The sequence below is a fragment of the Rhineura floridana genome, chromosome 2, assembly GCF_030035675.1.
Source record: "Rhineura floridana isolate rRhiFlo1 chromosome 2, rRhiFlo1.hap2, whole genome shotgun sequence".
Taxonomy (NCBI): domain Eukaryota; kingdom Metazoa; phylum Chordata; class Lepidosauria; order Squamata; family Rhineuridae; genus Rhineura; species Rhineura floridana.
In genome coordinates this window covers 194,418,562-194,445,919 of record NC_084481.1, presented here as the reverse complement: position 1 = coordinate 194,445,919, position 27,358 = coordinate 194,418,562, and the positions used below count along the sequence as shown (strand labels likewise).

At 41.9% G+C, this 27,358-nt stretch overlaps 2 protein-coding genes across 9 annotated transcripts in view; one reads left to right on the top strand and one right to left on the bottom strand.

The window, feature by feature from the left end:
• Positions 1-17,725, bottom strand: part of ADCK1 (aarF domain containing kinase 1) — a 163,783-nt gene extending 146,058 nt beyond the window's left edge. Inside the window, exons 1-3 of one of the 8 annotated variants that reach the window (XM_061611855.1) lie at positions 16,796-17,725; positions 8,986-9,418; positions 1,773-1,918 (exon numbers count right to left, since the gene is read on the bottom strand). In XM_061611855.1, the coding sequence (XP_061467839.1) occupies positions 1,773-1,907 (135 nt within the window). In that variant the 5' untranslated portion in view covers positions 1,908-1,918; positions 8,986-9,418; positions 16,796-17,725. Of the gene's footprint in view, positions 1-1,772; positions 1,919-2,972; positions 3,076-8,000; positions 8,332-8,495; positions 8,543-8,985; positions 9,419-9,764; positions 9,780-11,413; positions 11,484-16,795 lie in introns of those variants that run through there. The other 7 variants (XM_061611856.1, XM_061611857.1, XM_061611858.1 and 4 more) reach the window with 7 other exon arrangements.
• Positions 17,240-27,358, top strand: part of SNW1 (SNW domain containing 1) — a 22,664-nt gene continuing 12,545 nt past the window's right edge. The window contains exons 1-3 of the mRNA XM_061611853.1: positions 17,240-17,342; positions 19,476-19,629; positions 23,302-23,463. Of these exons, the coding sequence (XP_061467837.1) occupies positions 17,329-17,342; positions 19,476-19,629; positions 23,302-23,463 (330 nt within the window). The 5' untranslated portion in view covers positions 17,240-17,328. The remainder of the gene's footprint in view (positions 17,343-19,475; positions 19,630-23,301; positions 23,464-27,358) is intronic.

The following is a 27,358-nucleotide window of genomic DNA, read 5'->3' as shown; positions in this document are numbered from 1 at the left end:
GTTGTTGGACCACAACTCCCATCTTTCCTGACCATTGGCAATGCTGGCTGAGGCTGATGGGAGTTGTGGTCCAACAACATCTGGAGGCACACTGGTTGGGAAAGGCTGCAGTAAACAATCTTAGTTATAATAAAAGTGTCCATGCAGGGGGGGGTTTATTACTTGCAGAAAATGGCATATACATTTCATCTTTCAAATAATTTTTGAACAGAAGTTAAAAAGTGTACATGTTGCAGTGTTATACTTTTCTAATTAAGGAGTCAAACAAGTTTAAATTTTACTGACCTGCTGAAGAGGGCAGTTTATTTGTCTTATTTATAATCTGTTTTGAAAACCTTCCCAATATGAAACTTTTCTAGGGGTAAAGCTGCAATGCTAATTCCACATACCTTGGAGTTAACTCCATTGAATTCAGTATGGTTAGGACTGTGCTAATCAGAATCAGAGAAGGTTTTTTTTGTTTGAGTGGTATGCTCAAAGCAACTGTGGTTGATGCTTAATGTATCATGTTTAATGACATCGCTAGGGCCTGCCCCAGAAATCTCAGGGTTTGGAATGCTTCTGACCTGGCAACCCTAATCCTAAAACACACCAAAAACATGGGCTCAGGTTGTTCAGGAAGTAGTATTTCCCCCTTACTGGATAATTTCACTGCTTTGGCCCTGTAAGATGTGTATATGTATATTTTTCTTAATGTAGTGATTATACTTTTTCTTATGTGTTGTGCTATTGCATTTGGACTATTTGTGTGAACCGCTTTGAGCACATGTGTGGAAAATGCGGTATATAAATAAATTTAATAACAATAATAATAATAAGATCATGCAATCTAATTAGGCTTGATTTTTGCTTTATTTCTATATTGACACCAATTTTGCCCCTTTAATGATAGGCAGAAGTGCAAGAGGTGATGCGTCGCCTATCAAGGAGCTTCAGTGATGGGGAAAACTGCAGTTGCTGAATTTCTGCCAGCTGTTACAGGCACAGAGTATCAGGAAACAAAAAGTGGCAGCCATAAATCCGAGCAAAACCAGACAATTGGGGACCCAATTAGATGGGGAAAAAATTCCTATGCAAATCTGAATATGTGCTTAGAGAGGCAGGTGGCGGGAAAGTGGATGCAGGTGGGATGAAGTTTGCAATGTGTCTAAAATTTCTTTTAAGATTTTCTCCCACTAAGAACTATGGATATGGACCAATCCTGTCTCGAGAAGCAAGATCACTCTATTACCAGTGGTGGGGAGCCTGTAGCCCTCCAGATGTTGTTGAATGGGCAATGGTCAGGGATGATGGGAGTGGTAGTCCAGCAACATCCGGAAGGCAACAGGCTCCCCACCCCCGCTCTATATGGGCAATAAAAACAAGAAATGACAGAAAGTGCTCAGTAAACAGGTATCAGCATTCCTTTACTAGAAAGTCTCAAGTTCCAGTGTGTTTTGAGTTTGTGCTTTCTATTAAAAGAATGTCAGTACCTGCTGGCTGTATCGTTTCTGTCCTGTATAATATCAGCTTGTCACTAGGTTCCTTCTATGATTATCCCGTATTCCTTTTACAAGCTTTCCTTTTTCATCAAATGTTGCAACACAGGAGCTCTGAAATATGGATTCCTGATGAAAAACACCCACTGTAAACCAGAAATGGTCAAATCAGATAGATTACATGCTAGCAAATGGGCCCTGTGGAATCCAGCTGTTTTGTAAGCCAGCATCCTCAGTGCAGCTGGGGGGAAATGTTATGCCTTCCCTTCCACAAACTGCCAGTTTGAAACTTACTGTGGTAACAGCTCTGCCTACTCGCACAACTCCAAAGTCATTGGGATCCAGGTGCTTGTTGCTGTACAGGTAAAAACCTGTGGAGGCTGTTGCAACAGTGGCAAATGATGCCAGTTTTAAAGCCCTTCTGGCCATAGGAGCAAACGCTGCAGAGAAATAAAGGAGAAGTCATGGCTAGATGAAGAAAAGGGCAGACCTGGAAGATATTCTCAAATGAACTGCAGAATGTTCAAACTGTGGAACACTTTCCAAAATATTTCAAGTAGGACCAGGACCTGCTCAAGTTATTTTGCTGCCTGAGGCAGAGCGACAAATGACAGAACCACCACCACCTGAAGCCAAGGAGCATCGTACCTAAGACCTGCTAAGTTATTATGGCACCTAAGACAGAACATCCGCTATGCACCCCTTTCCTGGCAGTAACAAGACAATCATAAAAAATTAGATAACTATCAATTTGATGCCCTTTCATGATGGCGAAAATCAGCTGAAATGCCCACCTCACACTGGCTAATGGTAGAGCTGGCCCTGAGCAGGAGTGACTAGACTGCAGCACAGGCACTACAAATGGAAGCAAGAGTCAGTGGGTTTCCTGGAGAACAGGAGGGCATATGGGTCTAGCTATGGCATAGAATCAGATCTACACTCCTGCCCAACTCTTCTTTGCTGCACCATTGCATGTCCCCTAGCTGAGTATACTAAAAGGTAAAAACAATCCTAGGGACAAGGAGGGGATTGTATTTCTATGTACTATTATGTGCTATGTAGTTCCTCTTTCTCAGGGTGACACTAGACATTAACTTGCCAGAAATGTGTTTCCAGTTCTGCATTTGCTGAGATAACAGGAGTGTGGAGACAAGGGGGAAGACTATAGAGTAGAACTGGCAAGCAACAGAAGGGGCCATATATTCTCCCTTGTTAATTCCCCCAAATTACTTCCCCCTCATTTTGCTTTTGGACCCCAATTCAGGAATATAATCTTCCCGCCCTGCCCACTAACATGAGCATTACAAGAGAAATACAGATTGGGAATCCCCTGTCTTCATAGGGAACCCCATATGTTCTAGTTGTAATGTCTAGTTCTCCTTTGCATGTAGAAGGGACCATGTGAAAGCCCTGGCATCTCCGCTTCTTCTAATGTAGCAATGCTGGGGAAAGATCTCTGCTTGGAAAGTAACTACAAATCAAAGCATACAGTACCAGGTTAGATGAATCAATGATCTCAGTCTCAGTGAGTAGTGTTATAGGATTTTGGGATTGCTTTGGATGATGTCTTTGGGTCCCTCTTCCAGCCGCTGATTTTGAATCTCTATAGATGGAGTTGTAACAGAAAAACCTGCTGTACTGGCCAAGCCAGTTTGTTTAGGTTAAGGAGTCTGTCAAGTACTCGATCTACATATCTAAGGACCTGGTCAAGAGAAGATTGCCAGAGGAACAAGAGTGACTCCCCACCCCCTGGTAGTTTTTTGTGTGTGTTAGTCTGAGGTGAAGCTGGAAACACACAGAAAGGAATGCTGAATCCCAAGCTATGGCTTTGGGAAGTCCTCTAGAAACCTAATGGGGAAGCAAGATCTGTTGGAGTAGTAATGCTGTGAGCCCTTCCATCTTACACTCAGATTGTGTTTATATGTGTAAATAAACTATATATCATAGACACCATAGTCTCTGCTGACCTTCATTCCAAGGAAACCAAACCCTGGGTAAGCACAAGAACCCCTGGAAATCTTGCATCACTTGGAGATTAGGGTGTGCAGGACAGTATATTATTGAAATTCATATCCTGCCCTTCTCCCAAAGTAGCAAACACTTACGCAATAAACAATTAAAATACCTATAAACAATTTCAATACAGATGCAGATTGGGAAATATCTCTGCTTAAAAGGTTCCTTAAAGAGGAAGGTCTTCAGTAGATGCCAAAAAGACCAGAGATAGCACCTGTCTAATACTTAGCAGGAGGAAATTCCAAAGAGTAGCATAAGACTACTTTCTATGTTCATGTTTACGTTAAACATTACAGCAAAGTCTTCCTTAACTACAACAACCCCCAAATAAGTTACCTAGGATGGAAGCAGAATCTGCTTCCATTTAAGTTCATCCTCAGCTGGGGGACCTTCAAAACCATATTTTATTTAAGTGAATACATTTTTATTCCTAGCACTTTCCTTTTAAAGTATCTGTTGGGGCCTCAATCTTTTTGGCTGCCATTCTGTTTAAAGAAATATCTCGTTTTCAGCCATCTTTCTCCACATTCTTCTTTTTATTATTTTTAACAACCTGTGCTGAAAACCATCTGCTGCCATAGCTTATTCTCACCTAAAGCCATATTGCACCATTTGTGTCATCACAACTATTGCCATCTCCACTAATTGCAACACCTACCACAGGATGGCAACTTCAAGGGAGAACCAGAGTGGTAGCTGAGCTTTTAAGCAACAGACACCTCATCTGGTGCTAATGTCTCTTTGTAATAAAAAGGGAGTTCTTAAAAAAAATAAGGTAAAAAGAACAGAATCAATTGCTTGGGAAATTTTCCACAAGGCATCGGTGTACTTCTCGCATGTAAATGATGACATCCCTAGGGGGAATCTTAAATGCCCTGTCAACTATGAAATATGTTCTAATACCCTGATTCTCAACAGCAGCTAAGTCCTGCTGAAGTCAGTGGAGCTTTGCTATTGCAAAAGATTTTAGAATCATAGTGCCGGTATAAGTACATTTTATTATTAAAACTGCTGGGGTCAATTATTGGCTTCTTTATGCACTTGAAGTTTAGGCGTTTAGGATTTTTCCAGTTCTTGTTTCCACAGTCTTACATTACATACACCTACAGCAAGATAACAATACTTTTAGAAAGCCGGTTCACTGTTATTTAAGCCTTTCAATTTCCAGTTGAAAGGCAAGGAAAGACAAATGGCAATGAACTCCTATAAATCCAGCAGAGATATTTCAATCACAGTCATGATTATGCAACCTGTCTTTACCATTTAAATTGCGTAATTGTAGAAGACAGGAATAATTGAGATCCTCCCTGCAAAGGATGGTTAAAATCATTACCATTTAAATGTGTTCTCTGATGGCACCCAGTGCATATTCGGGAGGAAAAAGGGCCAGCTTTAGTGAATAAAAAAAGCTAAAAGTTTTAATAAAGGACAGACATGTACCAGCACATGCTTTCTATATACACTTTTTAACCAGCTTGCCTAAAGGCGTAGAGAGAAACTTTGTGGCTCATACCATCTAAAGCAGGGGTGGCTAGCCTGTGGTCCACCTGATGTTGTTGGACTACAAGCTCCTCCATCTCTGGCATAGGTCATACCAGCTGAGGTTGATGCAAGCTGGAGTTCAACAATATCTGGTGGGCCACAAATTAGCCACCCCTGATCTAAAGCTTTTGGTTAAGGGCCAGTTCACACAGTAAGAAGCAGGAACCTTGGGTTTGCTAATAAGTATACACCCAGCAAGGAGCCGTATAGCCAATTTCCGCTCCCAGACAGGTGTACCTGTATGAAATATGTGTTTGGTAACATTCCCACTTTACATTTCGGGGCAGCACACTTGAAATACCCCCTAATAAAATGTAATGTGTGGATATATTATTGGGGGGGGGGTGGAACATGAAATGCAAGTATTGCTGTGAAATGTGGCTCAGTGGTACAGCATCTGCTTTGCATACAGGAAGGTCCCTGGTTCAATCCCTGGCATCTCCAGGTAGGGCTGGAAGAGAATCCTGACTAAAACCCCGGAGAGCCATTGTCAGTCAATGTAGACAATACTGAGCTAGAGGGGCCAGTGGTCTGACTCAGTATAAGGCAGCTTCCTTTGTTCCTATGTAGAAACTATTATGGACATCCTGAATCAGCCACAGCCCTGTAGCCAGGCTTCTTTGTTAGGTGAGGCAGTCACATTTCTAGGTGGGGCATTTTGGGGAGGGAGGCACATAGTGCTAGCCAATTCCCCCCAACTCACTTGTGGAAAAGAAGTGAGGGGCAGGGCAGGGAAAGGGAAAGGCAGTGACCTTCCCCCTTACTCCTCCATGCAGAGAAGTGTGGTAACGTACATGATGAGCTATGTAAAGGTCAAGTAAACAAAAATTTAGTATAAACACCAGGAATTAAAATGATTGCCTTTTTTTTAATAAGAAAAAATGATGTTAAGGATTCAGTGAACAAGGGGCCACCAAAAGGTGTAAAACAATATTGTTTATGCTATAACTAAGAAGTTAAAAAGCAGCATGGAGCTTGTTTCCTCAAAAATTAAGTTTTAATGTCATATCACGACAATACCAATACAAAAAAATAGGTTTAGAAACACAATAAGAGCATATTACAATGCAAGCATTTTGGAAGAATGGTACTCAGAACACCATGCATAACTTTCTTGTTGAAGTCAGTGAGATTGAGTCTTTTTTAAAGATCCCTAGGAATACCAGACTCAAAAACTTTGCTTATAGCTACAGTCCTCCTTCACCTGTGGTCTGTCCATGTGTTCTGATTTTTCATGTACTGAATTACTTTGGTCATGACAATGAGTTTCTGAGCTTGCTGTGATGCTGGATTAGGTATCTCAGGTTTAGATTCCACCTGAAAAACATCCATACTACGAGCTTAGGGAAGGGCAGAGAGAAAATAAATACTTCAGGGTGTGTGTTAGCTCCTCCTTGAGGGTCCCTCATTCTAGTCCTGTTCCTGATCTTTAGATTTTCTTTCCTGTTGGACAATCAAGGGGAAAATTTTTAAGTTTTTAAAGGACAAGGTAAGTGACTGGAAACTAATTGTGGAAAGCAATTGGATATTTTTTTAACTGGCTGCAGGGTTGATTTTTTTCTGCCCAAAAACCCTGAAAAGGCCTCATGCTAAACTGCACATATTGGCCTGAGTTTCAGCCTAGGTGGCCAGCCAGCTAGCTGTAGTGTGCACATCTGTGTTTCTGACTATAGCCACTATGATTGTGAGTATAGTGAGTGCTTTGAAATAATAAAGGATAACATAGAGTAGACTTTTAGGTCACTTTACGTTATCTCTTTATTTTATCCTTTAGCAATAAGCACCCAATCCTGCTGTAATCATAATAACTGCAGAATAAACTCTTACTTCTTACTGCAGGCAAGCAAACATGCTGGCTGGGTAGAGAAAACAACTGAAACTGAAAAGCAGAACAAAGGAAAGTCCAAGGGGTGGAGTCCAGTCCATAATATTTAATTCTTATTACTAGGGTCATATAGGCCTTTTTTCCAGGATCACTTAAGTAATTATAGGGTATTGTGATCATAAAAAGTCCACCCACAGTCAGGAAAAATCCTGAATGAGCAGACTTTTGGGGGTTCTTCCAGATTAGGTTTTTGTTGTGCACTCATCCTGCCTTATTCACTGAATTTTTCAAAGGGTCCTATTTTTAATTGTTTTTTTTATTAACTACGAATAATTTTTCAAAGGGTCCTATTTTTAAATTGCTCCTGTACTTAAAACAAGCTGTCATTGTCTGTTATATAAGTAAACATTCTCCACACACAAAAATCCGTGCGGGGGGGGGGTTGCACACATTTGGGCTGATCACCCACTGCAGCTGGGAGGAAGGGGAAGGCCAGGTTTTGTATGGACCAGACTGCTTTTAAACAGAAATTAATTTCTGATATGAAAAATAATAAAACTGGGTGCTCTCCTGGAGGAAAAAAAATATCTCCCGTGACTTCACATTTGCCTCCAAAGGAAACCAAGTTTACAAATGTTCAGATGAAGTAGATTCAAGTCCGTAAAGGTATATGCTACAATAACAGCACAGTCCTATCTCTTTGGGGTAGGCTCTGATTGTGGTCCTACTTATGTCTGTGGTATGCTATGCAGTGATCCAGGATAAGTCCTTTTCTGCTGTGGAACTCCCTTCCACTAGAAATACATCCCTCTCATCAGCCTTTCACCAGGCAGACATTTCTGTTCCATCAGGCATTTGGGGACAGGTGAACTGGGAATGGTTTGGATAGTTATGCCTATTTAATTGGACAATATATGGTTTTATGTTGTTATTGTTGTTATTTCCCACCTTTCCTCCAATGAGCTCAAGTGGTATACATGGTTTTCCTCCTCCCCATTTTATCATCACAACAACCCTGTGAGGTAAGCCAACTAAGATCACCCAGTGAGCTTCATGGCTGAGTAGCAATTTGCACCCTGGTCTCCTGAGATCTCTTTGACAGGTAGTTAAGAAACACAGTAAATAAAATAAATAAATACCTATTCAGAAGTAAATCCCATCGTATTCAGTGCAACTTATTCCCAGGTAAATGGGCATAGCATTGCAGGCTAAATTTGTTACAGTTCTTAAAACGCCAAAAAACTCTTTTTCCAAGTGTTTTGTGTTAATAAAGATCACCATGTACGTTTTTCAGCTAAGTCAAAAATGGTTATTCGATTGGTCTTTGCTTTCAGGATAAAACGTTTCCTTTTTAAGGTGGATCCATGAGATTTTTAAATCCAGACGTGACCGTTCAGACTCTTGAGCAGAAACTGTCTCTGTCTTGTGTATTTAGTATGAAGTATGTGAATACGTTATAGTAACTCCCTATAAATTATGGCTGGTCACTGAACGTAAGAACACTTGTCTCACTATGAATCTCTTTCTGACGAAAACGTGGGAGTCTTGCCAGCACCTGAAGCTGTCTTCTGGCTGCTTGTTGACAGATAAATCTGCTTCCCCCCAACTGAATATGAAGAACGTGAAAAACTAACCTACGTGCAGGGAAATTTGCATTTCAGATGTCAATGAATAATGACCGAGGTCTACGTAAAGGGGGCCGGTAGTTAAAAGGACATGAAGTGAGATTGGGTAAATTTCAGGAACTATGGGAGGTCAGAAGATGCTGATTGGGTAAACGACGGATCAACACTGAGTGATCGTTAAAGAAACCGGTCCCATAAGTGGGGCTGGAAGGGATTACAGTGTGTAGTGAAGTGGAGACTCTGAATACTGAAGGGGCGGATGCGAAGACCCTACATTTACTTGTATAACTGGACTACGAAGACATGTGGGGAAAACGCTCGGTCCCATACCGCCCCCTTAGAACCCTCTGCCATCTCCCCATTCATTATTCGACGTTCTAAATTCCTCAAGGCTTTGTCCCTCCGCTGGAATGATTCCAACGGCACCTTCCACCCGTCCTGTCCCCTGAATTTGCCATCCAGCCATAACCAATGAAGACAGCGCTCTCTCCACACTTACCGGCTTCCTGAGCACCGCAACAGTTTTATTCGGCGGAATCAAAGGTTCCCCCCTCCTTCCCGCGCGTAGTACAAGTTTTTCCTTGCCGGGGATGCTGGGACTTGTAGTTTTTCCGCTGACATCAACGCCTTGAGATCTTTAGGGGTGTGGGGGCTCTGGAGAACTACGATGCCAGAGGAACAGGCGATCTCAATGAAAGGGAAGAGGAGGATGGAGCACTAGCGTATTTTGCCTAACGCCTGTTTGTAGGTCAGCCTTATTAAAAAAAAATTACATGCGTCAGCAACTAAGCTGTTGTTTAATAATGTGAATGTATGTTCAGCGTGGTGAAAGCTTGTGAAGAAAAATAGGGCAAAACCACGCCAACCCAGTCTCTAGCATTACGACTTCCCAATCCTCCTCCTCAAGGTGTTGTCATCCAGGTGAGAGGCAGCTAACAAAAATAAACAAATAAATATTATTATTGCTCATCAATGCTGCCTAGGTTTGAGCGGCCTCTTCTTCCAAGATGCCCAGTTAAATAAATGGAAAACAATGCTATAGACTACCATCCTGAACACATTTACTATGGTGTGTTTACAGTGAGGCTTATTTTTGAGTACACATGTTTACAACTGTACTGCTACCCCTTTATATAGTAATATTTGTTATACACCAGTGTAATATATTTAGTGCAAGCCAACCTGATAATTTGTTTGAAGGGTAGGGTAGAAATCCTATCATACATAGATACATACATTTACTGGACACATTAGATTTGTTATACATTACGATCTGACCTTCAACATTCATGTTTAAACCCATTTGTCCAGCCAGTTGGAATTCACTGGGGTTCAAGTAGCCTGTGAGCAGGATTGCAGGCCAAATTTCCATTGATAGATTCATCTGATAGGCTGCAATTATTGGGAGGGTTAGAGTTTATTGGTTTGCTCCATTGTCCACCCCATAAGGTGGCCACTTACATATCACAAAAAAGAGAAAATGCAGCATCAAAAAGGAAGACAAACTAGGGTGCAGATTTGCATAAAATGTGCATATTGATTGATTGATTGATTGATTGATTGCATTTATATACTGCCCTATAGCCGAAGCTCTCTGGGCAGTTTACAACAGATGCAAACATAGAAGTAAGTCCTGTAATTTAAATAGAAATACACTTCATCATAGTGGGGAAGACTGTGGTCAGGTGACCTGTGTGTCTGCCTGCCTGCTAAGTCTGCTGTGAGGGGCCTGGGAGTTGCCATTCAACAGTTAGCACCTGGACTGTCCAGGCCTAACTGCCAATGGGCAACTTTAAAGCTCCTGCTCTCCCTTCTTATGGTTCTTTATATTTAAACAGACTTGGATTGGACAGGCGTTCAAATAGAGGGCTGTCCTATGTAAAACAGGACACATGGCCATGACACCAGCAACCAAAAGGCCACTAGCCACCAATGGCAAAGTTAGTTGCATGTCTTGGACAAATTCACTTACATATCTGCCCAGCAGTACTAGAAGCAAATGGGAATGCACTATTGCCTTCGGGATTGAAACGGGGGGAGGCGGGGGAAGGGGCAATCAAAAATAAATGTTGCTGAAGGCACTTCTTAATTAAGAGCCTTGAAGATGTTGACTTACTCCTTAACCATGCTTGATTACTGCAAAATGTGATGAGGAATGGTAAACCTTGGAGATTTACACATTCCATACTGCTCACTTCTATTGGTGTTCGTTACAATCCGGGGAATGCAATCGACTGGATGGGAAAACTGCAACCGATTTTGCGGAATCTGTATCATATACAGTGGGAGGATTAACGTATACAAGCCTTCACTGAGAATCTTTTTCTACAAGATTCAGTGGTTCACCTCTGAATTCAGGGAGAGGAACAGCCAGCGAAGGGTGGCCCACTAGGGCAACTGGGGCATTGCCCTACCACATGTAATTTAAAAGGGGGGAATTAAAAGACCCCCGCCACAATAACATTGGAAAGCCACACTATTTTCTGTTCCCTGTACACTCCTTAGCCTTCCATTTGAACTCCTGCAGCCATTTCTGTCAGTCTCCCATTCATCTCTTTGCACTGCTCAGCCAACCTCAAGCCAAAACTATTGCTATGGCTGGGAATAGCAAGGCCACATAACACAAATATTGTCCTATTCCTCACCGCTTCCTCCCCAACTCACTGGTAGGCCCAAGTGTGACCAAGGTGCTTGAAATTCTTCCAGTGTCAATTTGGGATAGCCAGACCCAGAAGTCAGGGAGGGGGCCACATTTAGTCTTATGTGGTGTGCAAGCCTGTTCTAGCACTACGCTATGAATCAGGACCCAGGATGGTTCTGTGCAGAAGGAGGTGGTAAGAGAAGAGAAGGATGCTGCTTTTCTCAGTGGCTTTCATTGAATTTCATGAGACAAAGTAAACAGGCTAGTTAAGAAGAGGGACACACACCCATTTCACGCACAAGGATTGCCAGGGTCAGGTTTAGCCAGTACTTCATTGGAACACTTCAATGCATGCCTTTGTTTTGTTCCATATCAAGGAATGGCTGCCATTCATCTCTATGGAGAAAAGGACATTGATCCACTTGAAGGTGCATGTTGGTGTGAAAGCAAAATAGGTGGACCAGCCATTATTACTGCCCATTGGAGGGAACATTGTCTTTCCTCTCCTTCCAAAAGACATTTCTAGTAACAGAGATAAATATATTTTCAAAACTCTTTCACCTTACCCCATGAGATGGGAATATGAGTACTTGCAAGTGGGCTGGAACACCCCCCCCATGTTCTTCCAACAAGAATGGCCAGACAGAAAAGAGACTTTTTGCACCTTTAATAGTTGTGTAGTACAGTGGATTTGAGTGACAAGCTACACCTGCTGAATTTCCCTCTTCTACAGAACTCTTTCATGTGCAGGAGTCTTGACCTCTTTTGTGTCTGATCAAACTACTTCCAACCCTGTCCATTAAATGTCAAAGACAACCAAGCCATAGAGAAAGGAAGATAAGAGTGCATTTGTTTTATCTGCAAAGCACTTTACTCAACAGTCCAGTGGCAAATCTGACTTGAACTCAGATCTCCAAGACGCAGCATTTTATCCATTCATTTTGGCAAAAATGCCATTTTTGCTTCCTCTCTCTCATAATAGGCAAAACCTCCACTAGTTCCTCTCATATGCCAGCTCTTATTCAAGATCTTTATCAAGAATCAAAATTCTCAATAAAATGGGATTTTTCCAACATCTCTCTGCCATCACTGACAATAATCAAGGATAAATGTGCTCATTAGGAACAATGAAAGTGTTGATGACAAGGGAAAACATTTGCAGGTGTGAGGGATGAAGCTTCCTGTACAGCTGGCTTTTAACTCGGGCCTCCCTACCACCAGAAAGAAAAATAATGACAAACATCACCATTTCCAGGAAGATAGAGCTGATTTCTTTTCTAAAGCTGTGCTAGAATAATTATGATGATGATAAACAGATTTTGAAAAAGTTTAAATATATTTTCTATGAGAAAATCAAGAAAGAGAACAGAGCATCTTACTGAGCAGTAGCATTGTCAATGGAAATGCACTATATCTAGGGCACCAATAAGTCTGTTTTGCACTTCCCTGACTTGGTAAGAAGTTTCAGGAGCAGACCATTTACAGGGCCAGTTTCCTAGGGAGAAGAGAATGCTGGAGACTCATGGAAATGTTGTAATATTGGTTTATTTGTAAGCATACATGTTGAATTGGGGAAAATGTAGCCATCTGGACAGACAGCAGGATGCATTTGTAGCCTTTCAGCTCTTCCCCTTAACAGCTATGGAGGATAAGGCTATCAATGGCTCAGTGGAAGTTGGTACATTAGGGCAAGTGGGGCACTGCCCTGCCAAGCTCACTCTCCCCATAGCAAGCCCCCACCTGCCTGTCTTCTTATTTTTATCCAGTCCAGGGGATTGGCCCTTCAGCTGTCTCTTCCTTAATCTCAGTGATGTTTTTGTAGAACTCAGCAGGGAGGAGGATGGGGACAAAACTAGAATTAGTTACCTCTGCCTTTCATTGGCCGTAGCTCCATCAGCCATTTGTTCTGGCTCCACCTATTCTTGACTTCCCTGCCTTCCACCCTACCAGTCCCAGTGGGCACCAGCCTGCACTGCAATGATGCCAGTATGCCAAGGATAAGGAACCTGTGGCCCTCTAGGTGTTGTTGGACTCCAGCTCTCATCAGTCCCATCCAGGAATGGGAGCTGCAGTCCAAAAACATATGAAGCACCACGTTCCCCAACTCTGCTTAGATACTATTTTGAGAATTAGAGGCACAGTGCTGCTGATCTGAATACCATTTGCTGGGGAAGAATAGCAGGAAATGGCTATTGCCCTTATGTTCTACTTGTGGGCTTCCCATAGGCTTTTGACTAGCCACTGTGAGAAACAGGATGTAACACTAGATATGCTTTTGGTCTGAGCCAACAGGACTCTTCTTATGTGAAACCTTAAGACCTTCTCTTTAAATGGTGGCAGGAGACCTGTCAAGCTGTTTCTTTCAGCCCCCAACCAAGGGGCGGGGGAGAGGAAGAGTCCAGTAACAAGTAGCTACCAATATTTATGTGCCTTGCATCCTGCTGAATCCTGTGGTGTTCTGTTTTAATATGAGACTTTAAGCTAATCCCCAATGTCATTTACCAACTATAAGCAAGGACTTAATAATATAAACATTCTTAGAACAGAGATGGCCAGTCGTTCTTGTACGTTTAGCAATTGTGTAAATGCAGGTGAGATTTGCCATGTTACAGTACTGCAGCAGCTTGAAAACATCATATCATGTCCAATTAAACTAGGATAATCAGAAAAGGAGGCCTAGTGTTGAAAAGCTGATCATCCCTGGCAGCTGTGGTCTCTCCTTGCAGCCTTGGCAAGGGTCTGTCTTATGTTTGCCCATTTAACAACATTGATTCTGCCAGGACTAATTATGACCAAAAGTCTCTAGCACTCCAGTTTGCTTTTCATTTATTGCTTTGGCTTTTGGTATTAATAATATAGTTCTAGAAACTTGTTCTGATAAATCTTTTATATTAGCTATGCAAAGAAAAAAAATAGAAGCTAATATCTAAACCTACACAGGAAGAGGATTGGACTGTGAAAGACCAACCCAAATTGTGTTTGCATATTGACAAATCTGTAGGGCAATACAATATCTCAGAGAGGAGGTCAGATCTCCTGCTCCCCTGGTGCCTTCACTGAAAATGAAACGAACTGCCTTCAAGTCAATTTGGACTTATGGCTACCCTATGAATAGGGTTTTCATGGTAAGCAGTATTCAGAGGGGGTTACCATTGCCTTCCTCTGCGGCTGAGAGGCAGTGACTGGCCCAAGGTCACCTAGTGAGCTTCATGGCTGTGTGGAGTCCAACACGCTAACCACCACGCCACTATAACTGCCCAATTTCCCTGCTTTTTAAAGTTTGATAGAAATATCTGTTGGCTATAGATACATTCTCAAACCGCAAGGGTTTTTTTGCCTATTACTGAATTTCTCTGCTTTTTAATCCAGGAAAGAAATGGGATCCTGTGCAAATTTGCTGACAATGGATTAATCGTTTGCATGCTTATTGTGTTCAGTGGAATTTACTCACCTGCAATCATGCTTAGGATAGGTGAAACTTATTATGGTGGGATGGGGAGAGGAGCAGGAGGGAGGGAAGGAGGAAGGGCAGAGGGGAGAAGGGGGATGGAAGCAGGCAGGAGGGAGGGAGGACAGTTTTGTTCATTTGCATACTTATTGAGTTCAGTGGGATTTCCTCCAGTGCAATTATGCTTTGGCTAGGTGAAACTGACCGTGCGGGAGGAGGACAAGAGGGAGAGGTAGAAGGAGGGCTGGAGTGGGCAGGGGAGGAGGAAGAAGGGGGAGAGGAGGGGAGGAAAAAGGGAAGAGGAAGGGAGAGGAGAGGGGAAGGAGGGGAGGGGGAGGAGAGGAGAAAGGGAGGTCTGGTCATTTGCATGCTTAGTGAGTTCAATGGGATTTACTCCTATGCAATCATGCTTAGAATAGGTAAAACTGACCATGGAGGGGAGGGGACAGGAGAGGGAAGGAGGGGGGAGGGGATTTGAAGGAGAGGGGGAGGGAGGGGCAAAGGAAAGGGGAGGGAAGGGGCAAAAGGGAGGGGATATGAGGGAGGAAGAGGAGGAGGGGAGGGCAGGTTTGATCATTTGCATGCTTCTTGAGTTCAATGGGATTTACTCCCCTACAATTATGCTTAGGAAAGGTGAAACTGACCTGGGGGAGGGGCAGGGAGTAGGGAAGAGGGAAAAGAGGGAGAGAAGAGGATGAAGGGTAGGGGTAGGGAGAAAGGGGAAGGGGAAAGGAAGGGGAGGAGATTGGGTGGGCAGGCACTGGGCAGAGGGAAAGCCTCTTTCCTGTCCAAAAAGAAAACATTGTGAACAATATCATTGTTTTTCAGGGTTTCCTCCACCTTTTTATTCTACAGCAGGCACATGTAGTCTCCCACCCAAAATTAAACCAAAGCTGTCCCTGGCCACATCCACACCAGACCTTTATTTCACTTTAGACAGTCATGGCTTCCCCCAAAGAATCCTGGGAAGTGTAGTTTGTGGTGCTGAGAATTGCTAGGAGAGGCCCTATTCCCCTCACAGAGCTACAATCCCCAAAAGAGGGGCTGACTGTTAAACCACTCTGGCTATTGGAGCTCTCTCAGGGGAATAGGAGTGAAATAAACGCCTGGCATGGGTGTGGCCCCCTAATTAGCCAAGCCAAACAGTTGGCTTTTAGAACACTGACCCGGTGCTTTAAAAGACTTCAGTGTTAAATTTCTTAATTAAAAAGCAACCAGGCATTTTTTAAAAACCTTTAAACTGTAGAAAATGAAGGTCAGAGTATGGGGTAAGGTCAGTAATAGGATTATAGGTACTCTGTGAACATGGCTGATTAGTAATTACTTTCAACGTATTATGAGAGTTCTGACAGGAAAAAGTACAAAAGGGGTCTGGATTTTTTTCCACTTTGAACTGTTGATTCTCTCTGACTGTTGTGTGTATCACCATGAAAACTTAAGAGGGTTGTTAAGCAAGCTTTTCTGAGTTCAGGACTATAAGTTTTGTATTGAAATGAGCTTATGGGAAGCAGCAGAATGGCATGGGGAGTATTTTCAATTTAACATTGCGGAATGCAAAAATCCATGTTGGCTATAGTATACAGCCACTCTCATGGCTGTATAATTAAAGTTGCACCCTTACTGATATATAAATGTTAAAACTCCCTTTGTTTTCCTTTTCTATGTTATTTTAGATTTCCTTTTTAATGAACTGTTGAAAGTTTCATTCCAAACACCAGTGTATCAATACAATTCAATCTAAGAATCAAGATTCAGATTACATAACTAAACTTACTTCTGAATAGAGAGCCCCTCTAAGACTTTTTTTGTTTTTTGATAGGCGTATTCTGCAACATGTCATTGACACAATAATAAGGCATTCGTGTTAGATTTATACTAGACCATCCACACATCATTTCTCTTTATTAGTTGTTCTGCAATTTTCCCCAACATTATTATATTATTGTCTGGAGAAGGACTCTTGCACTATAGTGCAACAAAAATGGGGCAAAAACAAACCCCGAAACACCTGTGGTTTGAAAAGTTACTGAATGTGCACTGATTGGAAACAAAGCAGTATGACCTCCTGCAGGTGCAAACAGTATTGAAAGCAGGATTGTATATAGCCACTCCGATATCATGAGCACAAATCAAAATGAATAATAATGAATGCACAAAAAAAGGGATATCTAGAAGGGTCCATAGGATTGTACTGCATATCCTCAATACTCGAACCATCACCTTTCAATACTCGAACCACCACCACCATGAAGGCTTCCTGCGCGTGTTTGGAGCAGGGTTTCTTTTTGCCATTAACTTCTCAGAGGGTGAGGTCCTGCTCTTTCCGAAGCAATGCAAGTTTAACACACACACAAGGAGTGGATTTGCATCCAGATGTTGCAGAATTTTGTCGGATTTCCATTACACCCCTTGAGCTCCCTTTAGTTGAACGCTACAATAGCACTATCCTTGGCACTTTCATTTATGTCGTTTTCAAGTTTCCTTTTTCCTCGTCGCGGCAGCGGGGAGAAAATACCTTTTGGGAGAACCGCAATACGTATGCCTCCATCGACGTCTTCGCATCTATTTCAGAAACCTCAACACAGCCGAAGAATCCATCCACTGAAGCGCATGCGTCGAGCAGCGGAGCGCGCTCCCATTGGTAACCGAACGAAACGGGGACACTACAATTCCCAGAATGCCGTTGGTGTCCAAACTTGCTTTATTGAGGCTGTCATGCACCGCCACCGGCCCTAGTGAAGAGGAAGAACAAGATGGCGCTGACCAGGTTGGTTGTGGGCCCGAATCCTGTTAGGCAGTAGAGACAGGTTTCCGTCTCCTTCCCTCAGTTCGTTCTCTTTTTAACATATGCCCAGCTATCTGTTTACGGTAGTCGGTTGTGAGGAGTTTTCGACTGCGGTGGGAGTTGGGCCAGTGAGGCCTGGGCTGATCCGGACATTTTCCTAAGAGCTTAGTCCGCAGGCCTATCTTTTTAGTAGGCACACTTTTATCTCTCCAGTGCGTCTAACAACAGCAGTGGAACCCTTTGGAAGAGGGAATTTCAGTTGCGTGGGTGGTGATGGTGGGACCATCTACGGCTTGTGTGGATGGCCGACAATCTTGGGGTAGGGATGGGGGAGCCGGCGGCGGAGTCTCGATTGGCCACTACAAGGAGACTGCTCCAGAAGTGTGGTTGGATTGGTCTCTCTGGTGGCCGCCGTGGGCCGATGTTTTAATCTCTACCTAGAAGCTGGTTCGTACTGTATGCGTTTTCTATATGGGACGTATTTCCGTGTGAGAAAGGGCTGGTTCACACGTGTATGTTTGTCTCGTAAGGGGTGTTCACACGATAGACTCCACACCAAATTTATACATAAAGTTGAAGTGTGCATCTGTACCGTTATTCAAATTTAATGTACACAAATACATCTTGCACCTCTGAACGCAGTAGCTGAGCCGTACAGATTGCCAGGTGTACACTTTTGAACAAAAACGTTTACATTTGTAGAAACAGCTTGTACCTGTATTCCATGTAATGTGTGAATAAGCTTTTGGTGACTGTGGCATCAGGTGGGCTGTAAGTAAGTGGTCGAGTACCTGCTTTGCATGCAGAAGGTTCTAGGTTCACTGGTATCTCCAGGTAGGACTAGGGAAAGGCTGCTGCCTGAAACCTGGACCTTACTGCTAGTTAATGTATACAGCATTGAGCTAGATGGACCATTTCAATTTGTGTTGCCACAGTGGGTCTGTTTACACTTTCAGTTACAACTTATCAGGAGTTACAGTAATTGATGCAGTTCATGTATGAACTAAGCAAACAAGTGTGGAAACTGTGTGTACATCTTCACATGCCAGTCGCAGACATCATTGCATTAATCCCATGTATGCACAGTGAAAATGCTTACATGTTAATTTGTAACAATCCAAATGTGGGTTTCAGGTTTAGCATGTGTAGAATAGTTCTGTATATGTTTTGGCTAATCTTGAGTTAGCTTTCCAAATGCCCTTATTATTGTTTATGCACACCTTGCAGACGGTTTTGGCAACAAGTTGCATAAACTTAAGCATTAAAGTTGTGTTGAGTGGTTTGATGTGGAAAGGCTAGAACCTTGTTATCAAAGAGTCCACAGATTTTTGCTGCTTGTGGAAGTGAGCCATTATTTGTGGTCACCATCTTTCCACCCTGAGTCCTATGTCATGTGTATTTGTGTTTGCTTGAAACAACTATGGCACAGTTAGTGGCAAATTGAGGATATATGCTCTAGGTTCTAGAACCTTTATTCACTTTACATGTGGGCAATTAGTTTTTTACATGTGGAGTGGAAAGTGGAGCTTCTGTGCTCTGAGGGGGATGATGAGTTTCATGATGGGCATATTTAATACTATATCAAATGGAGATAGTGGGTTGTAACCAGTATTCTGCACATATAGTTCTGCTGGTACAATGGAATTTCTGTTTTCTCTCCTCCCCGGCACACCAAAAATCTGCTTCAAATGGCTCTCCAACTCTCTGGAACTAATTTTGAGGGTGTACAGGGAGCTGGAGAAGGAGTGTGTTGCAATACAGTCTAGCGTCTTTCTGTCCGTGGAATAATGCTAAGATATTTTCATACTTTAAACCAAAATGATGAGCAAATCAATGGTTATATTTTGGATTGGCTCAACTATAGTTTGGTAATCCTAGGTTCCTAAAGAGCAGTATAGCGGAAGTCCCCTAATACCATTAAAACTAGTTCTTTCTCCCTAGTACTTGCCATCCTGCTAAACTAATATTGTAGACAGTGTCTTATAATTAAAGGCAGTACCTAAGTCTCTTTGTAAAATCTTTTGTAAAGTGGAATTTAAAATAGTAAGAATATTTCAGTGTTTTCTAATGTATACAGAGTACAAATATTACATTCCTTCTTTTCCATTTGCTTAGTTTCTTACCTGCACCAACTCAACTATCTCAGGACCAGCTGGAATTAGAAGAGAGGGCAAGGTCTCAAAGGGTGAGACAGACTGCACTGGTGTCATCACGAAGGGAGCCGCCCCCTTATGGTTATCGGAAAGGATGGATACCACGAATGTTGGAGGTAAACAATGATGTGCACAGTTCTAGTCATGAAAAATGGTTTTAGTTACTTTAGAAAAGTGAAATGTTGCCTTTTGAATGTGAGGGCCTATAATATGTGTATTGCAGTAACTCTGTTGCTATCTGTATAGATGAAATGGAAGTGGACTGCAAGTCGATTCCAACTTATGGCAACCCTATAAATAGGGTTTTCATGGTAAGCAGTATTCAGAGGTGGTTTACCATTGCCTTCCTCTGAGACTGAGAGGCAGTGACTGGCCCAAGGTCACCCAGTGAGCTTCATGGCTGTGTGGGGATTCGAACCCTGGTCTCCCAGGTCATAGTCCAACATGCTAACCACTATGCCACTATAACTGCCCAATTTCCCTGCTTTCTAAAGTTTGATAGAAATATCTGTTGGCTATAGATAAATTCTCAAACCGCAAGGGTTTTTTTGCCTATTACTGAATTTCTCTGCTTTTTAATCCAGGTAAGAAATGGGATCCTGTGCAAATTTGCTGACAATGGATTAATCATTTGCATGCTTATTGTGTTTAGTGGAATTTACTCACCTGCAATCATGCCACACTGGGTCTCTATCTGTATAGATACCTGTCCTAAATAACTAGCATCTGGTTCAGTGTTGCAGAACCTGTGGCCCACCTGATGATGTTGAACTCTATAGAGTTCCTATCACTCCTGACCATTGGTCATGTTGGTTGGGACTGATGGGATTTGGAGTGCGACAACATCTGAAGGGCCAAAGGTTTCCCATCCCTGATCTAGTTTATTGTTGATGACTGATCAAAAAGAAAAGAAAAGAGTAATGGAGCGAAAAAGACTTGCTTTGGAAAAATCCTCTTTGCGGCCTGATCTGTGTTGGAAGTGGAACTCAATTAACTCTTGGTCTGACAGTGCAGAAGGCTCTTCTTACATTCTTTTCTTAGGGAACAATCTTTTATAGGAGTGTCTGAACATGGGGCAAAAACATTAATTTAAAAAAATATGCTTCCATTTCACAGAATTCAGTTAGATTTAACAACTTCATCAGCCAAAGATCATAGCACAAACATCTTTTTCATAGGAATAATACACACTGTTATTCAGTCTGTGAATGATGAAAAGCTGGGAGACAGAACAAATTGTTTTAGAAATAGCCCTGAATCTGAGTGAGAGGTAACTTGCAACTCAACAACTGAACACAATCCACAGGTCATATATTAGAAAACTGCTTTGCTGCCTGCTTGGAATTGCAAAACAAATAAGGGAGTGTAAAAAAAATCTGGTAAACTGGTAAAAAAAAAGATAACTAGTGAGGTTCACTCTTGGTTGGTTGTGTTGTGCAGACCTGGAATCCAAATTAGACTAGGACACAGGAGAGCTGGATTCACATCCCATCTGTACTGTGCACTTTATTGCATAACCTTGAAGAAGTCCATATTTCTTGGGTATGGTTCCTCCATGTATGAAATGGGAATAAAATGCTTCACATAGCTGCTGTGAGTTAGGGCCTGCAAGTTAATGATTGTGAAGCACACAGAAAAGGCAGTATGAGTGATCAGAAGCAGTAATGTGTTTTAGAAATGTCTTCTGAAACCTGTAAAGATTTATTGTAGGAAGTCTTTATAATGTTTAGATAGTTTCAAAGCTGTTACTGAAAACAGTTCAGAGCAAACATTGAAACTTAATATTAAATCACGTACCCGCCACAGATGTAAAATAATATATAATAGAAGAAAACTGTTTTTACAGTAACTGAAAGCTGAAGCAGGTAGAATGCTTGAAAACACAATTTTTAATTTAATTTTATACAAAATTAATAACAAAGGAAGCACATCAATAAGCTAACATTTTAAATAAATGCTAATATAACTATAAATCAGTAACATGTTGATTTATTATGTACCCAGATATGTCAGTAAATTATCACTTCAGTCCAGCCTTGCATAATAGTTCTGTTTCCCTCCAGTATTGAAATAATTAGGCACTTTTACATTTATTAATTTTTGCCATACCTTCTTACTCCAGTATTTATTTCCTTAAGTTGTAATGGAGGGTACTTCCTCTCTCTGCCCCTGCTGCTGAGCATCCTGTGGCATGCAGTAGGAGGGACAATAATGTTTTCTTGCAAGATCATCTGAAATGGGCCTAGTTGTGCTTTTGTACGTTTTTGTAAGTCTTCAAGGCATTAAGCAGCACCATTATTTCAGAGTAGGCTGGTGGACAGAGCTTTCTCATCAGTGGTACCTAGGCTTTGGAATTCCTTTTTCCAGGAGATGCATCCTGCATCTCTTTCTTCCTCCCAACAGATGGTGATAATGACTATTCTTTTGCATCCAGCTTTTTATAAGGATTAAGTTTCTTGTTTATGTTCCATACTTGTTAACTGTCTGTTTAATTTTATTGTTATATTTTTGCTGAGTTTATCAAATGGTAGGTTATGTGCTAATGGGAAACACTTCTGGTTGCCCATGGTGGGGTGCCCAATTTTCCTATATTCTACTTACCTGTTGTAGCCTTGCATGCTGTGTTCCATGCTGTGCAGGGTCTCCCAGCCCTCAAGAGCAGCCTTTCAGATAACATTTTATTTTTTCTTTGGGGATTGTTCCATGGTCACTGACCATAAATGATACTACACATATTCACAAATAGTGGATTGTATCCAGTGAAGTCATCCCATTGGTGCAAGGATTTTTGCTTGCACAATGGAACTTCCCCTCCCTCCCTCTGTGCATTTCCCAAATCTGTTCTGGGAGTTCCCCCAACCTTCCACAGCAGATTTGAGGGTGGGGGACATGGGTGGCACATGGAGAGAGGAGAGGGAGGGCAAGTTCAGTTGTGTAAGTGGAAGTCATGAAGTGGACAGCTAGGTTGAATTCACCCTATCATTTTGAAGTTCCATACTACTTTTAATGAAATAACCTGTATTATCTGCACAATTTATCTCAATCAATATCTAATACATGTTGGAGAGAATCACTTTATTAGGACCTTCAGTTTATTTTTCGAAACTAGTTTGTCTTAAGGTATTTCCACTGAATTTCATAAAACCCATTGCTATAGTGGAACACAGATTTTTTTTAGACACCCCTTATACCAGGGTTTCATGAAATTAGAGGTGAGATTTAGGACAGAAAATGCTTGAACAATGTTTTCCTAAACATCTTGGAACTGAAAGTTCTAGAATTTGCATTGTACATTGGTTATAAGGTCATTGCAACAGCTTTAACACTTTTGAATAACTGGTTCATTGCACATAAAATGTTTACTCCCCATTCCTAAGCATTTTTTTATCAAAAGTAAGCCTCAGTGGTTGCTAATGAGATTAATAAATACAGCCTTGGTTTTATATCCTAGATTGGGAATCTAAGGAACCATGCAACTAGTTGCTTATACCATAGCTGGAATTATATTTCTTGAACAGCATAATATGCATGACAAACCACTTTTGAAACTGATGAGGCTTTTAGAAGCCCTTTGATTTGTTTTGGGTAGGAGGAAGTTGATATTTAAACAAAAAAGCTAGAAATCCCACTAGCCATGTCTAGGTTCTTGGGTATGTCTAATATGTGGGCAAGAACTTTGGATCCCAGCCCTTGCTGTTACTTTTTAAATGAATGTTCCAGTACTAACAATCCTGTCTTGCTTCTTTTGCTCCTTTCATAATCATTTTCCCTTTTGTTTTACTGTATAGGATTTTGGAGATGGAGGTGCTTTCCCGGAAATTCATGTTGCCCAGTATCCTCTGGATATGGGCCGAAAAAAGAAAATGTCCAATGCGTTAGCTGTTCAGGTGGATGCAGAAGGAAAAATAAAATACGATGCTATAGCTCGGCAGGGACAGTCAAAAGACAAGGTAATTGACTTCACAGATGCTTGTGTATGAGGAGGCATATGAAAATGGCTTTATCTTATTAGTTTTCGATTTCTAATAGAAACTTGAACAGTTTTGTTATGAACTCTGGAAGAGTTGCAAAAGTGCAACAGTACAGTGGCAGAACATGAGATTGGTATCTCAAAGTATAGCTTGTCAAGACACTTGACACATTTCATTGCATCTGGCATATTATGAACATGTGACCAAGCATTTAAGGGCACATAGTCAAGATCATTGAGGCCTGATCTACATATGTAACGGAATGACATGGTAGAGTGGACTATACCACTTCAAACTGCAGAGCAGCATTCAAAAACACGCCATCTCTAGTTTAAAATGATATAGTCAGTTCTGCCATATTACAACACTATCACTTCATTCAGGACATAGAGTGTTTTCTTTAAGTGACTACGGAGTAGGTAACATGGTTCATTCTTACAGCTAATTGCTATGGGTATTAGTGCCCACGCTACTGCTATGGTTGTCTACCCAGTCCATGTGCCATGTTTCTTGGAGAGACTGAGACTGTGCTTAGCTTTACCCAAGAATGAGCTGCCAACTACAGGGATAGATTCTTGGCTACCACTTTTCTTAGATTCAGGAACCAAAGGACAGCAATGGCAGATATGGCTACATTGTCACAATATTAGTCTATGCACACAAGTTTGTTCTGCCTCAAAAATCCAGTAACCTTTAAAGGAAAAGGGAGACACAACTGAACATAAAGCCAGATATGCAAGTGACCAGACCGGTGCTGCCTCTTCAGCTGTGCCACTCAGCTTCTCCTTTAAAGAGCAAATAATCTTTTGCGGCTAGGAGAACACACTGTGCTCGGTTGCTACTCATCCCAGATGAGTGGCAAATTACAAGCTTGTTTTCATTGCATGGTTATGAACCAATTAGGGATCCTTGTCTGTCTTAGTCATCATGAGCATGAAAGTGAGGCAGGACTGTGATGAACCTGAGTTCGTTACTGAAGTAAAATTATGTTTGTGACCTGCAAAGCAAAGAGGTGTTCTTACTTAGCGTTTCTGATAATACATCAGAGTGTGACCATCCATCTCCTTTCTGTGATCATTCCTACACAGACACATCCTTTTATCTTTCTCCCAGTGGTTTTATCTCCCCCCCCCCCCAGTAGCGTGGACTGTTTCTGCTGGTACAAGGGAAGAGAGAGCATGCCCAGTACTCAGCCTCCATGCATATGGCCCCATTCTGTTTCTGGATCAGAATGGGCTCTGAGGCCAGAAGGAAAAAGACAGAGAGCGCTTTGAACCACCTCTGTTGTATAACCCTATGTTAAAAGAGTTGCGCTACAGGAAAGAATAAAAGCCATGTGCAGACCCAACACCAGACGGGTGGCCAGTTCGGGCACTAGCCAAGGACCCCTGTGGCCCAGAAGGGCCCCTCCTTTGGCTGAGAAGATGCAGCTCCCACTCCGCAATCTGCACTAGCATCAAGTTGTGGGGCGAACTACATCAATGCAAGCAGTGAGGACTTAAATAGACCCTCCTGCTCCACCTGTGTCCTAACTTAACACGCTTGCACATACACACCTGCCATCACTCAAGATGGCAGCAGGGGCATCCCTAAAGTGTTGGCACCCCCACTACCATCTAGGTGATGACAGATGTGCATGCAGGGCACACTAGCCACGACGTGGCAGAAGGGTCAGACAGGTGGGCCTCTTTAAGTCCACGCCACCTGCATTGGGAGGGGGTGCTGGGGAGTATGATGATTGAGAGACGAGGGCAGTCTGGTGCCAGCTCTGGCTATATGGCTCTATCTTCATAGTGGGCAGGACTCACCTGATTGTTTTGAGGCAACTTTTGCTCTGCACAGGTGAATGGGCAAGTGGGTAACTGCAAGCCAGTTTATTACCAGTAAGATTACCACATTATACTCTATTTGCTGCCACTTTTCTCATAAACAGTGGATTATGAATTGTAGTTTTATCTTATTCAGAGCTTACTCATTTTAATAGTGATAGAACATCACCATATTTCATTTCCTGGGATATTTTGAGCTTTGTTCTTCATGCTTTGAGATTCTTGGAAGTTTTATAGTTAATTACCACAAAGAAATATTGCTCTTCAAATGTCCTTCACTTGGCTCTGTGAGACGTGCTTCTATTGATGCTCATTTAAGGGGCTGTTAATTTTGGAATACTTGGATGAGAATTGGTAAATGGCTCCTGTGCTGCTAAATTATTAATTGAACTACAGGTCTGTTTTTATAGCTGTGCAAATGCCATCAGGATGGAGAGTTGTTACTTAGAGCAATCTCTTTTGGATGAATACTTACCTCCTTGACTGATGTTGAGCAATTAGAATTGGTTTATATATATAGAACAACCTAATTACAGGTGTGCTAGGACTTAGTTTTTCATTCATTTATTTTTACCAGCATCTTTTCTTGTATCTTGTTTTTTTGGATGTTAGAATTTATAATGCCTTCTCTAGCTTTTACATTTGTGTAATTGTATACATGCTTTGAGAAACCTGTGTAGTAGTAATACACGTAGGTGAAAGAGTAAGCAACCACCAGAAGCATGACACAGTAGTCTGAGAGAAGTTCTGTGGTAGCACCACAAACAATAACGTGTGTGGGCCATGTCTCTTAGCTCCTAGTATAGTCCATAGCAAATAATGAGTCTGCCAAACTAAATCTTTTTATCTTGTTCCTGGACAGCCAAGGGGGCAATAGTTCTTTAGTCTCAAGAGGCAGAACATTGCCCAGAAGCTCTTAAAGTGTTGTCTTATTTTTACAGAAAGAAACACACAAAAATGTAGCGATGACAACAAATGTAGTAAAGGTGAACTAGTTACAAATAATCCCTAGATAATACAAGCTCGTTGACACAAATGCGTTTTGCTTGTTATCCCTGTCTCAAAAATTAATAAAATTAACCATATCTTTGCAGAGCACTCAGTGTTGTCTGCTTTCTCTTAACCAAACATACTCCATGATAGACATGATAGAAGTGTATAAAATTATGCACGGCATTGAGAAAGTGGATAGAGAAAAGTTTTTCTCCCTCTCTCATAATACTAGAATTCGTGGACATTCAAAGAAGCTGAATGTTGGAAGATTCAGGACAGACAAAAGGAAGTACTTCTTTACTCAGCAGATAGTTAAACTATGGAATTTGCTCCCACAAGATGCAGTAATGGCCACCAGCTTGGATGGCTTTAAAAGAAGATTAGACAAATTCATGGAGGACAGGGCTATCAATGGCTACTAGCCGTGATGACTGTGCTCTGCCATCCTAGTCAGAGGCAGCATGCTTCTGAAAACCAGTTGCCGGAAGCCTCAGGAGGGGAGAGTGTTCTTGCACTCGGGTCCTGCTTGCGGGCTTCCCCCAGGCACCTGGTTGGCCACTGTGAGAACAGGATGCTGGACTAGATGGGCCACTTGCCTGATCCAGCAGGCTCTTCTTATGTTTGCAATTTGCGCAGATTTGCAAGTGTGAGACAGCTATTACAGAAGGATGAGCTATTTACTTGCAACTTTGGGTTGTTTCCAAAGTAATGTTAAGGATCATGTCTGTCATTGTAAGGATTTCTGCTTGCTCAGTGGTAACGAGAGAGGAAGTTCTAGGCTTAATGAACAATATAAAAACTGACAAATCACCAGGCCCAGATGGCATCCACCCGAGAGTTCTCAAAGAACTCAAAGGTGAAATTGCTGATCTGCTAACTAAAATATGTAACTTGTCCCTCGGGTCCTCCTCCGTGCCTGAGGACTGGAAAGTGGCAAATGTAATGCCAATCTTCAAAAAGGGATCCAGAGAGGATCCTGGAAATTACAGGCCAGTTAGCTTAATTTCTGTCCCTGGGAAACTGGTAGAAAGTATGATTAAAGCTAGATTAAC